The sequence below is a fragment of the Nicotiana tabacum genome, chromosome 3, assembly GCF_000715075.1.
Source record: "Nicotiana tabacum cultivar K326 chromosome 3, ASM71507v2, whole genome shotgun sequence".
In the NCBI taxonomy this organism is placed as follows: Eukaryota; Viridiplantae; Streptophyta; class Magnoliopsida; order Solanales; family Solanaceae; genus Nicotiana; species Nicotiana tabacum.
In genome coordinates this window covers 198,827,422-198,839,316 of record NC_134082.1, presented here as the reverse complement: position 1 = coordinate 198,839,316, position 11,895 = coordinate 198,827,422, and the positions used below count along the sequence as shown (strand labels likewise).

The window sequence follows — 11,895 nt, the reverse complement described above, 5'->3', positions numbered from 1 at the left end:
AAAAAGTGGACAAGTGAGTAAGGTGTCAAAACAAGGCCCCACATAGGAACAAATAAAAAATGTTCATCCACAAAAAAATCGACACGTGGAATACGCCACAAAGCGAGTACCTTTTCCAACTGTCAATGAGTAACTTCTGTCAAACTCGAAAAATAGAATTAATTGTTTTAAAAAAAATAATAATCTTGGATTTCGAAAATTCAAAGAAAAAAAAGCAGAGCCACGTGTCGGGGGTGTCTTTGAACGTGAGCCACAAGATTCCATTAAACTCTTGAGCTTTCTAAAACGCAAATGCAGAATTCCATTTATACCCTATGGCGTGGCACCCCCTCCCTCCTCCTTTTTCTTCTCCTTCTTCTCTCTTTTAACCCAAAAATATTTGTTTCATTCTTTGCCTTTGTCGCTTCTCCTTCTTCTTCCTCTTCATCTTTACACTCTCAGTATACTTCTGTTCTGTAAAACTGTAATTCATATTGTGTATTTTTCTGGGAAAGTTTCTATTTTTTGTGTCAGCGCACTCTGTTTTTTAGACTACCAGCTTGCGGGATCGAGACTTTGAGGTGTTATTGGTTAAAAAAATCATTTTTTTCCCACTTTCTACGCTGTTTATAAGTAGACCCTTTTATTAAAGTTTCCAACTTTATTCATTCTTGAGGGTGTTCTTTGCTATTGATGAGACCAATTTTTCTCTGAATTGAAGCAATATTTATTAGTAGTAGAATTTTCTGGTTCTTGGGTTTTCTCTGAGTTTATGTTTGAATCAAGGATTGTAATTCTTGGCTTTGGTGAGAAGGGTAATTGCTTTGTTTTTCAATGGGGAAAGTTAATGCCTTGTAGTGGTGACTCTGCTGTGTGTGAACAGAGTTAGAGGAGTATTGAATGACTTATTGTGAATTAGTGAGAGTGACTATTGATATTTTTGGGATCTGAAACTGAAGAGAATTGATTGGCTAAACAGTAAAAAGTGGGGTTCTTTTTCTTTATCTATTCCTATTTTGGGAAAGTGTGAGGATAGATTTTCCCAGGATATTTTGGTGCTTAGATATTTTAGCAGTTGGTGGTGATTTTGGTGTGGAGGAGTTTTAGCATCTTCAGATTAAATTGATGGCATCTGAAGAAATGGTTGATCAGGTGTGACAATTTTTTTCATGTTCTAGTAATTTTCAGATGATTTAGTTTTCTAAATATATTGTCTTGCTATTACTTGCTATCCGTACTTCTTTCATATTCACTATTGCTATTTTCGATTTAGTTTTCTGAATATATTATCTTGCTATTACTTGCTATCATTGTTTCTACCCTCTTCTTTAGCCAAGGGTCTGCCGGAAACAGTGTCTCTGCCCTTCCAGGATAGACCCCACTTGTGGATTACATTGGATTGTTGTTGTTGTTGTTGTATAGTAGTAATTTTCAGATGATATCTTGTGTGATTCTCTGTTTTGTTTATGTTTAAATTAGGTGTTTTTTGCTTCTTAGTACTAATTTTAGAGTTGGGTTTCATTTAAAAGTATAATGGGCTGAAAGATTTTGAGTTTTCTAATAGATGAAGAGTTGGTGAAATTTTGATTGTTGAATGTTTTGGAGAAGAGTTAATACTAGCGTGATGAATTAGAGTAGGTAGTATTAGACATTTTTAATTCAGAGATGTCCTCGGTGGAATATGTTGCCGTTGCTTTATTTCTTTTGTTTGGTGGGGGGTTGAACTGCAATTTGATTTAACTGTAGTGCCTAACTAATCTATAGTGGATGAACTATGATTTTGATACCAAAGTTGTGTACTGGCTTAAGTATGTTAGTCCAGTAGTATAATAATATGCATTGTGTTTCCGCAAGTTCAGACTGATCAACGCCAAGCTTGACATTGATGTTGATTGTTGAAACAGAGATAATAGGAGAAGAAATTTGCAGGTTTTAATAGTTGTCACTTGTTATTCTGTTGTTCATGTGTTTGTATTAAAAGAATTTAAGCTAGTGGCTATATGCTAACAAAGACTTCGTACACAAATTTTCTAGGAGATAATGTATTAAGGTTAAACATCGGGATGGGAGGGAAGATTGTCAGTTCTATATGTAGTTTCAATATTTAGCCATATACAAATGTTTCATTCTTTTGCTGCTGATGAATGGATCGTTCATTTGCTAGGCAACACTGAATGTTCTTATTTTGTCCTGTTCTTCTGTATTCAACTTATAATACACCTTGAGTGTAAGCAAATACACTGCAACATGTGATGCAATTTGACTTTAAACTTTGGCAAACTTGGGAATACCACAATATAGCTAGTAGACATGGTCCTCTTTAAATTACAATGGATTGAAGTATTTGGAGTTCTTTTTGGAGAAGCTTCATCTTTCTCTCTTCGTCATTTTAGGATCAAGGTGGAGAAAGCGGGATGGATTCGATCCGTTCCAGCAGGAATGGAATTTCATCAGATGTGGGAGCATCATCAACAAGGAGCATCCAGCTGAAAGAGCAGGTTGCTTCTGCAGATGAATATGCTCCCAAGGTTTATTGCTTTCCACATTCTCTGTGTCAACTACTTTTTCCATACAAAGCTCATATCTGTGTCTTGTCCATCGTTCTTTTTGCCTTAAAATAGGCCAGGAAACCATACACCATCTCAAAGCAAAGGGAACGGTGGACAGAAGAAGAGCACAAAAAGTTCCTTGAGGCTATAAAGCTGTATGGTAGGGCATGGAGGCGTATAGAAGGTAGAAACAGAAAAGATTAATGGCTTGTTAGAGGCATCTTTTGGTTGTCATCGCATATTTACAATGGTCTTGATTAATTTTCAGAGCATGTGGGCACAAAAACTGCAGTACAGATAAGGAGCCATGCTCAGAAGTTTTTCTCCAAGGTTTACTGCTCTTATATACCCCCATTATATCTATATGCCGCCTTTTGATGTAAGTCATATTCTTTTATGGCTCTAAGGCGTGTAGTCATCGTTAAGGGTTAATTTGTTATGTGAATGCTTTTGTTGATTTCCATTGTGTTTATGGTCGTCAGGTTGTTCGTGAATCTAATAATGGTGATGCAAGCTCTGTGAAACCCATAGAGATCCCTCCTCCTCGACCTAAAAGAAAACCGATGCACCCTTATCCACGTAAATTGGCTACTCCAGTTAAAAGTGGAACCCTAGTCCCTGAGAAACCGACGAGGTCGATCTCACCTAATATGTCTATGTCTGAACAAAAGAACCAGTCTCCTGCTTCTGTGTTGTCTGCACATGGTTCGGATGCGCTTGGCACGGTGGATTCAAGTAAGCGCAATGGTAGCGCATCACCTGTTTCACCAGCTGGTGGTGGAAATTCTGATGGTTTTGTACTTTCTGAACCGCCTAATTTCATCCTACAAGATAGCTCTTCGCTTGCCCAAGCTTGCGTGGTACGACTGCCTTTGCTACTGCTTCTTTTTTGTTTCCATGATGCTGCTAGAAATTTTTCATGTGAAATCACTGCTTATAATTCTCCTGTTTGATTTGTATTTCAGAAACTAGAGTTGCTTCCCCAAGAAGTTAATTTTGTTAAAGAAGGCTCAGCTGAGACGTCTTCTACTCCATGTCTGAAGCTATTTGGTAAAACTGTGCTAGTCACTGAATCTCAGAGACCCCGTCCAACTTCTGGCACGTGCAAAATAGAGACAGACGTGAATGATGAAGCAGCATTGCCAACAGCGTCTTTGAACTTAATGCCAATGAAATTTACTGCTTCTGATTCAGATTGTGGGTCAAGTACCTTAACTATGGGAATCCCACCCCCATTTTATTACTCGCCATCACAAAATGAAAACCAATGGCCTACTGGATGTGCTTCTGCCACTCTTTTGCCATGGGGATCATCATGTGCATCTGTTTCGTTTCCTTGCATTCAAGTGCTTAACCCAATTCCAATAAAGGGGCGTCCACTCTTCAATGACAACGAGCTGGAAGATAAACAAAATCAGAAAGAAGGATCTTCCACTGGCTCTAACACTGAACCAGTAAGTGCGGAAATGGGTGGAGATAAAAATATGGATATTGAAGCTCAGAGTAGCCAACATCCACTAGAGAAGGCGAGGAAAGAATTATCCTCTAGACCTAGCGAAACCCCTAGCTTGGTGCGAAGAGCAAGTTCCACCAAGCGCGTTAAGGGCTTTGTTCCTTACAAGAGATGCTTAGCAGAAAGGGGCACCAATCCCTCAATGCTAAGCTGTGAGGAAAGAGAAGAGCAGCGAACCCGCCTTTGCTTGTAGCTGGTTTCCTTCTGTTGTTTGCTTTAGCTCATTAGCATAGATTTTCCAGTAACAGGGTGAGCATCTGATTTAGGTTCTGCAAAGTCCTAGAATTGGAGTTGCGGATCCCCTGACTCGATCAGCATAAGTCCAACTGTTTGGATGGAAGGGGCTATAAAAGACCTGATTGAGATCACACTTCTTTTGGCTTGGAGAGGAGTCTGATGTACTTACCAATACTCAGAGAAAGCTTAAGAACTGGCCAGCAAACAAAGGGATTTGATGCTCGAATTCTTAAAAAGAAAGGAAGCCTGGTATGGATTTTCATTCTGCCAGAGCAAAGGCACGAAGTCAAGGAGGCTGCTAAGGTTGAGCCTTACTACTTTTAAAGAGTCATATTCAATCACCCCTGAAATAAATGTCTGGACGAAGAGAAACAACATAGTGGCAGAAAATATAGCTGTTCCTTGTTGTTTTGGCAGAAGCTGAAAAGCACATCTTTAGTCTTTCCTAATTTCCCCCTCAATTGTTCAAATGTGTTCTCATGAATTTAAATATTGTAACTTCATGCTCATGAGCTTCTGCTCTTGAAGAATTACCATTTCCCTGTTGCGGATGCGTCTCATATATGATTTTTGCCTGTGGATTCACTCATCATATACAGTTACTGTACCAGTTGAAACTGTGAATTGCAAGTGTTCAGCTTCAAGTTTGCTGTGCAAGAGTTGGTTGTCATTTTGGGGACCAGACCAAGTTCAAGTTTTGCACTCTCTTTTGAACTTCAACGTTTAGGCAATGATTGGTATCAATCAGTTTAGCTCCAGTTTGTTCACCTTCATTAATCATAACTGCATATGTTGTTAGTAGCAGGGGTGAGCTTCTGAATCAGGTCTGGTATAATCCTAAAATATCAGGAATCTTAATTTTGCCATCAATTGTTCAAATCTGTGCTCATGAACTTAATCTTGTAACTTCTCTTATTGATGAGCTTTTGCTTTGGTAATACAACTATTCCATTATTGTAGATGCTCCATACATATGGTTTTGGTCAGTGCCATCCACTAAAAATATTCTGTTACATAGTAGTAATTAATTTTGGTGTGTCCCGGCCTGGACACTTTATTATGAAATTAACACACCCTTATAAGGGAATTGCCTTGTTTATTTGGGTATGATGTTAGTGTTATTTCCAGAGAACAACTGTAAATATCTGGATTTGTTTTGAAAGAATTGATTTTGATGTTATCTTTCGTAGACATGGTTTAGGGTTGATTATGGAATAGATATAAAGGAATCTCATTTTGCATGAGATGAAGATGTAATTATTTTGTTGTATTCCAAATAAATAAATTTGGTCGAAAGGAAAAATGTTTTTCCTAACAAAGAATTTCTTTGAGGGGAAAATACAGTCATATGAAGGATTAAGATAGCAAATGAGCATCAACTTTTTTCTTTTTTGTTCAACTGTTTGATAAAGAAAAACTATATGGTTTATTTAGTTGTTTTGTTTCCTAAAGCAAGTAGGATGAAATGCACGGTTGTAGCATCCTTTAACATATTTTATAGTTGTTCCAAACACCAAGTAAATGTATGAATAGCCTACAATATGATGCTGAAGGATATTTCAGCATTTTACAAAAATTGAATTTCATTTGGTCAAATAAACAAGATTAAGATGGTCACTTATACATTGAGCTCCTACTTATTCCGTCCTCCAATTAATCAATCATTCTAATGAAATATAGAGTCGCCAATTAGTCAAGGAAAAACATGAATTTTAGGCGTTTAGACATGATGTAATTGAAATTTGGAGAGAAAAAAAAATCTCCACTATTCAACACTTTAAAAGAAAAGTATCTAAAGTTATCCTAGATACTAATGAAACCTGTATGGGTCAAATTTGTCCATGAGAATCGACGCTAAAAGGAATAGTAGGGGGTCGACTGAGCCGTGATCGTATTCACAAGGCATAACAACAATAAGCATCTCGGCCATTGTCGAGCCATCACTAAGCTTGTACAGCAAAGTACGCGTCGTAATGCTTGAGGGAAATAATGAAAAATATAATCAAGAGACGATATCCTGGTTAAAGACCGTTGGACAAATGGGAACATTGGTAGTATAAATAGAAGGGAATCTGTAATCTCCATGGCTGATTCAACAAAGATAGGTCCCATAATTATCAATAGCATTCCTTCCCTCTTTGCTCTTACAAGTACGGAACAATGTATCAAAGATGTAAGCTTATCATTTATGTTTGATGCCTTTTTATAAACTTAAGAAGAGCTGTATAAACTTGACCTCGTTTGATTTTCATGTTCACTACACTTAGATCTAGAGTTAATTATATTTGGCTAAGATTTATCCCTCATTATTTTTCATTAATTGGTTCAACAAAGAGCTTAGCACTTTTTGGTCAAACAATTTGGCGCCGTCTAGGGCTGTTCACGGTTTGACGGGAAACCGATCCAAACCGAAAATCAAACCAAACCAATTAAGTAAATCGATATTTTTTTTTTGATTTGGATTGGTTTTGGTTTTAAATTTTAAAAACCGATAATATTTAGTTTGGTTTTGGTTCTATTATAAAAAATCGAAAATTAAACCGAACCAAAACGATTAATTATATACAAAATTTAATATTTTTTTATATACAATATAATATCTTTTTTTAAGTAATTTTAAATATTTTATGCAATTTAATTGTTATCTTGAATTTTGGTTTATCAAAACTTATATCTTAAAAGATTGACTAAGCCCAAAACAATAGGAATCGGCCAATTTTTTTTCCTTAAAAGACTTTAATTATCTAACCCTTCGCACATACTTTTGCCTAACAGAAGAGTTAAAAAAAATCGTACCATTAGAGTAAAGAAAGCAAACTCAAATTGCAGGACTACAGTGGCTAAAGCTTGAGAAAGCAAACTTTTAGTTGTTTTTTTGTTCATTCTTTTCATATAAAGAGGTAAATAAACTTTCAGTTCCGAAAGAAATATATAAAAAAGTATAAATTTAGCAAATTATTTTCAGATTATTGTCTAGTGTTGTTTCACTATTATCGACTTATTGTTAATTTACTACGAACCGAAAAATCAAACCCAACCGAACCAAACCAATGACAACCAAACCGATGGTTTGTATTTAATTTGGTTTGATTTTGGTTTTAAAATTTTAAAAACCGATTAAATAGGTTTGGTTTTGGTTTTAATCAAAAACCGATCAAACCGAACCGTGAATACCCCTAGCGCCGTCTGTGGGGATTTTCTAGTCAAAATTTTAGTTTCCTTTAGATTTAAAACTAGTCAAAGTACCACTTCCCGGCTGTCATAGCCTCACCATCTCTGTGCGAGCACCAACTCGAAAAAGTAGAAGATAAGTGATTGAGATAACCAACCCAATCTGAGTCAGACCTACACATAAAATCGGGACCATGTCCAACGTCTATGCAAAACCCACACCTCACCTGTAGCGATGAGTTTGGCACGTAATATGCATGTTTAAAGTAGATTCACGATCACTATGAGCTTGGTGTAGACATGTGATTTTTGACCCTCCCCAATTTTTTTCATATTTTAGTACGTAAATATTTAATTTAGGCCTAATATCGTTATTTCAACTAATTTTGACTCTTTTACTTTATTTTATTACAAGAAAATGAAAATTACAAAAAAGGTTCATTAATATTTTGTAGTCATTTTTAATCTTGAAAAAATACTAAAAAAAAATAGTTTTGTTTTAATGGTCAGTCTTATTTTAATAATTATTTTTACTTAAGTAGAGTTAATTAATATTTTTGATATTTTTTTTAGTTAATTAAGCTAATTTTAAAGCATAGCTAGTCATAAGGCCCAAGTTTCTAGCCCGTTCCTTAAGCCCAATACCCAATACCCATTAAGTTAATCCTAGGGACCCTTCTAGACTCTTCTTTGGAACAAATAAATAAATAAAAAGACCCTAAGGACCTAGGACAATTAACACAAAAATACACATTTAGACCTAGATCTATATAATAGGGGTAATGCTTAATGCTGAAGGGGACGAAAATACACACACAAAAATAACGCCTGGGAAAGAGCTGAAAAGCTGTGCCGGTAACAGAACGACCTCCCCCATCGTTCTTCACCATCTTCAGCATCGTCAAAACTTGAACACCCAAAACAACACACACCCATATAAACGGACACACACACAAAGAACGCCAGAAATCAGCGACACACCAGACTTGCAAGCTTCTTAGCTGTCGTTGCTGGAAACCGGCCAGCTCTCACCCTTTCCATGGCTGCCGCTGCCGGAGGTGATGACCGGCGACGGCTATGACTGTCACTCTTGTGCTTAGCCGCTGTTTCTGACCTTTCTTTCCCCTCTACTTCTCTGTTTCACTGGAGTCGCACCATCGACGTCGAACGAACATAAAACCGGCGATAGTCGTCGAAACTGTTGAAATTTGTTTCTGCTTAGTTGTATCGAAATTAAGGTGTGGATGTCATTCGAGGTTGTCCGTTCGAGATTTCCGGGCAGATTCGTGGTTCGTTGAGGTTCCGATCGTAGTCCGAAATCGGATCTAGATTGTTGTTTTTGCTCTAAATCTTGTAAGGTCCAAATTCCTTTCGGATTTCTGCTTGGCGAGAATTCTTTAAGGTCCATTTCTAACTGTACTCTTCAATGTTTTTGTATGATTCATGTGAATGAGTTTGATAAAAATGGTTAGCTTATGTGCCTTGAAATTTTATCTTGATATGCAATTTGGTTAAATAAGATCTGCTGCTAATGAGCATGTGTGTGAAGTTCTGTTTGATTGATTTACTAGAGTTAAATATTTTATCTAAGTTGAATAGGCTATGTTGAAAACTGAAAGAGTCCAACGAACTCATTTCATCTACTAGATGGAGTAAGGCAGTAACCATGTTTGAGGACAAAGAACGGTTCTAGGCCGTTGAACGAGAAGCTGATCGTGAAGATCTCTTCAGTACTTTATTCAATTAATTATGATTTTTGAGAAGCTTTCTTTCGATACCAAAAAAGAACAAAGGAGTGTGAAGTGAAATCAGGAAGTTGGATAATGTATATAGTGTTGAAATTGACAATGAAATAAGATATCAGTAGCTTATGACTTCGTCATTTACAACCGATAATAATTGGTTTGGTTGGTTGAAATGTGAGGTAGTTCATTTTACTTTTATTTTTATCAATATAGATTCGCTAGTAGTATGTATTTATGACATTTCCGTGGCATAATTATGGGTTCCAAAATTAAGATCGGAGTATGCGTTCGCGCAACTTCGAAAAAACTTTCTTAATAATAGAATGGGTTTGCATAGGCTACTAATTAATTTAGTTCATCTAGACTTGGGGTGTGCCATTTAGTGAATTTTTCATGGCCCTCGCAAACTTGAAAGTGCGTAGTTGCTTTAGGCGCGTAATTTAAATTAACTTCCTTAAACTCGGGTGTGCATTTCGTGTGACCCAAACCAAATCTCAACGCTAGATAAAATGTGTCACAGACTGCGGGTGCATTTCATGTGGCGTGGTCCAAGGTGCGTTTTAAATAGCGTTGAATCTTCTTAAAAAATGACTAAAAGCGGTTAATAAATTAAAATCTACCATAGGTTAAAACATGTTTTAAAATCAGATAATCAGGCCAATAATAACAGTTGAGCCACCGTGCTAGAACCACGGAACTTGGGAATGCCTAACACCTTCTCCCGGGTTAACAGAATTCCTTACCCGAATTTCTACGTTCGCGGACTGTAAAACAGAGTCAATCTTTTCCTCGATTCGGGATTTGAACCGGTGACTTGGGACACCATAAATTATACCCAAGTGGCGACTCTGAATTTGATTAAATAATCTCGTTTCGATTGTCACTTAAATTGAAAAAACTCCCTTACTTCTTCTCGGGGTGTAGTAAAAAGGAGGTGTGACAACTCTAGCGACTGTGCTGGGGACAAGAACCCAGAACCTCTGGTTCAGGGTTCAAGAATTCGAGCTTAGATGAATTGTTATATTTGGCTTTATTTATTATCTAATTTTGTTACATGTTTGGGCCTAATGTGCTAAATATTTCTTTTACCGCTTTGATATTCTGTGAACTGTATATAAATTGTTACGAAACTCTCCTCTCTCTGAGTCTTCTAAATCATCTGGGAAGTGTGCACTTCGTGTGACTTCTATTCTGTTAGAGTCATATTCCAATTTTAGAACGAGGTTCGGACAAGTTGCAAAGCCAGTGAAGCTTCCGTATTCCCGGTACGCTGCCCCCCTAGGCTCGAGCTGTCCGCTCGGGTAAGCCAGGTCTAAAACAAATAAACCCAGGTTTTTAAACCTAGAATAACATAGCCTCATGCCGGATCCCTAGTAGTAACGTTTGTTGCATCACGTGCATTTGACTTTGGGGGCTCAACACAGGGGTTGGGTCCGTCTAGGACAGGTGTACCCAAAATAACAGACCATCTTGATGCATCCTACGTGCTACATGTTGCATTTCTTCAAGGGTAAAAGGGTCATTTGGCGGACCAATGATAGTTGAGGGCAAATGAAAAGAAAGAAAAGAGGGTGAAGTATAAAAATGAAGCAAGTGGGGCTCAGTTACAATTTTCTTTCACACTTTTTCAAGAAAAAAAATTGAAAAGGAAAAATCCAAAAAAAAGAGTTTGCACTTTTCCCGTCATTTTTAAAAAAAGGAAAAATAAAAAAAATAGAAAAAGAAAATCCAAAAAGAGTTTACATGTTTCATCATTTTTTCCAAAAAAGAAAGAGAACAGAAAACATATTTTCTCTAAATTACTTGTTTTTTTTAATTTTCGCTTGTATCCAATCTGCCCGAACTACGCATACCTGATTCTCGTCTTTTGGGGCGTGATACGTAGGCAACCCACATAGGGTCCGGTCTTCCTAGTAAATCTTAGGTTCTTGGCTTTGCGGGATCTTAGCCAATTTTGCACTTCTAGCCACATTTTGGCCAAACAACCCATTTTGCAAAAATAGCCTCAACCATGTCTTGCATGTGTCTAGTAGGGAATGTTATTGTCTCACATAGTGTTGGTTTCAGTTTTCTCATATAGGTATGGATTTACTTACTGGAGTTTGAGCATGATAGAGCCCCAGGACCATTTAGTCAGGATCGCTCATTCAGGAGTGGATTAAAAGGAGATTTTCTTTTCTTGTTTATGTCTTGAGTTTGTTTTCCCTTTTTATGTTGTCTTTTGCCTTCTTGTTTGGTATAGTAATGTCGAGTTTTTTTTATTATTGTACTTTCTATTTTGCATTTGAAAAAGTATGTTATAAATAAAAAATCCAAAAAAAGGAGATGTTGCAATTTATATTTCCGTATATTTCCTTTAGTATATTAACACTAAAAATTCAAAAAAAAGAAGAATTTTCTTTTAGTACCTCTTTAAAAGTTTTCTTTAAGATATTAATTCCCAAAAATCCAAAAAGATTTTCTTTTGAGGCTCTTCTTTGCGAAATTAATGAAAAAATTTCTTTTATTTTCACTAGAACTTTAGGACCTTGTACATAGAAGAAAAAACAACATTCTTTATCTTTGGTTTATTTGCAGAGTTTCTCCCTTAGGTATTCAAATTGAAATCCAAAAATATTTTTTTATCTTGTTTATTTCTCATTTCGAAATCTTTCTTTAGGGATATCAAATAAAAATTCAAAATATTTTTCTTTGGTTTATT

The 11,895-nt window shown here is 36.5% G+C and overlaps 1 protein-coding gene across 4 annotated transcripts; it reads left to right on the top strand.

The window, feature by feature from the left end:
- Window positions 1-366: 366 nt before the first annotated feature.
- LOC107796078 (uncharacterized) lies at window positions 367-5,237 on the top strand. Of its 4 annotated transcripts, none has more exons than XM_075250389.1 (6): window positions 367-1,131; window positions 2,373-2,477; window positions 2,601-2,712; window positions 2,797-2,907; window positions 3,011-3,388; window positions 3,494-5,237. In XM_075250389.1, exons 4-6 carry the CDS (start codon window positions 2,836-2,838, stop codon window positions 4,232-4,234), a joined length of 1,191 nt encoding a protein of 396 aa, XP_075106490.1. In that variant the 5' UTR covers window positions 367-1,131; window positions 2,373-2,477; window positions 2,601-2,712; window positions 2,797-2,835; the 3' UTR covers window positions 4,235-5,237. The 4 variants fall into 4 exon arrangements, with proteins under 4 accessions (XP_075106490.1, XP_075106489.1, XP_016474284.1 ...); XM_075250388.1 differs by having other exon boundaries at window positions 2,373-2,507; XM_016618798.2 differs by having other exon boundaries at window positions 393-1,131; window positions 2,797-2,858.
- The last annotated feature ends 6,658 nt before the right edge of the window (window positions 5,238-11,895 follow it).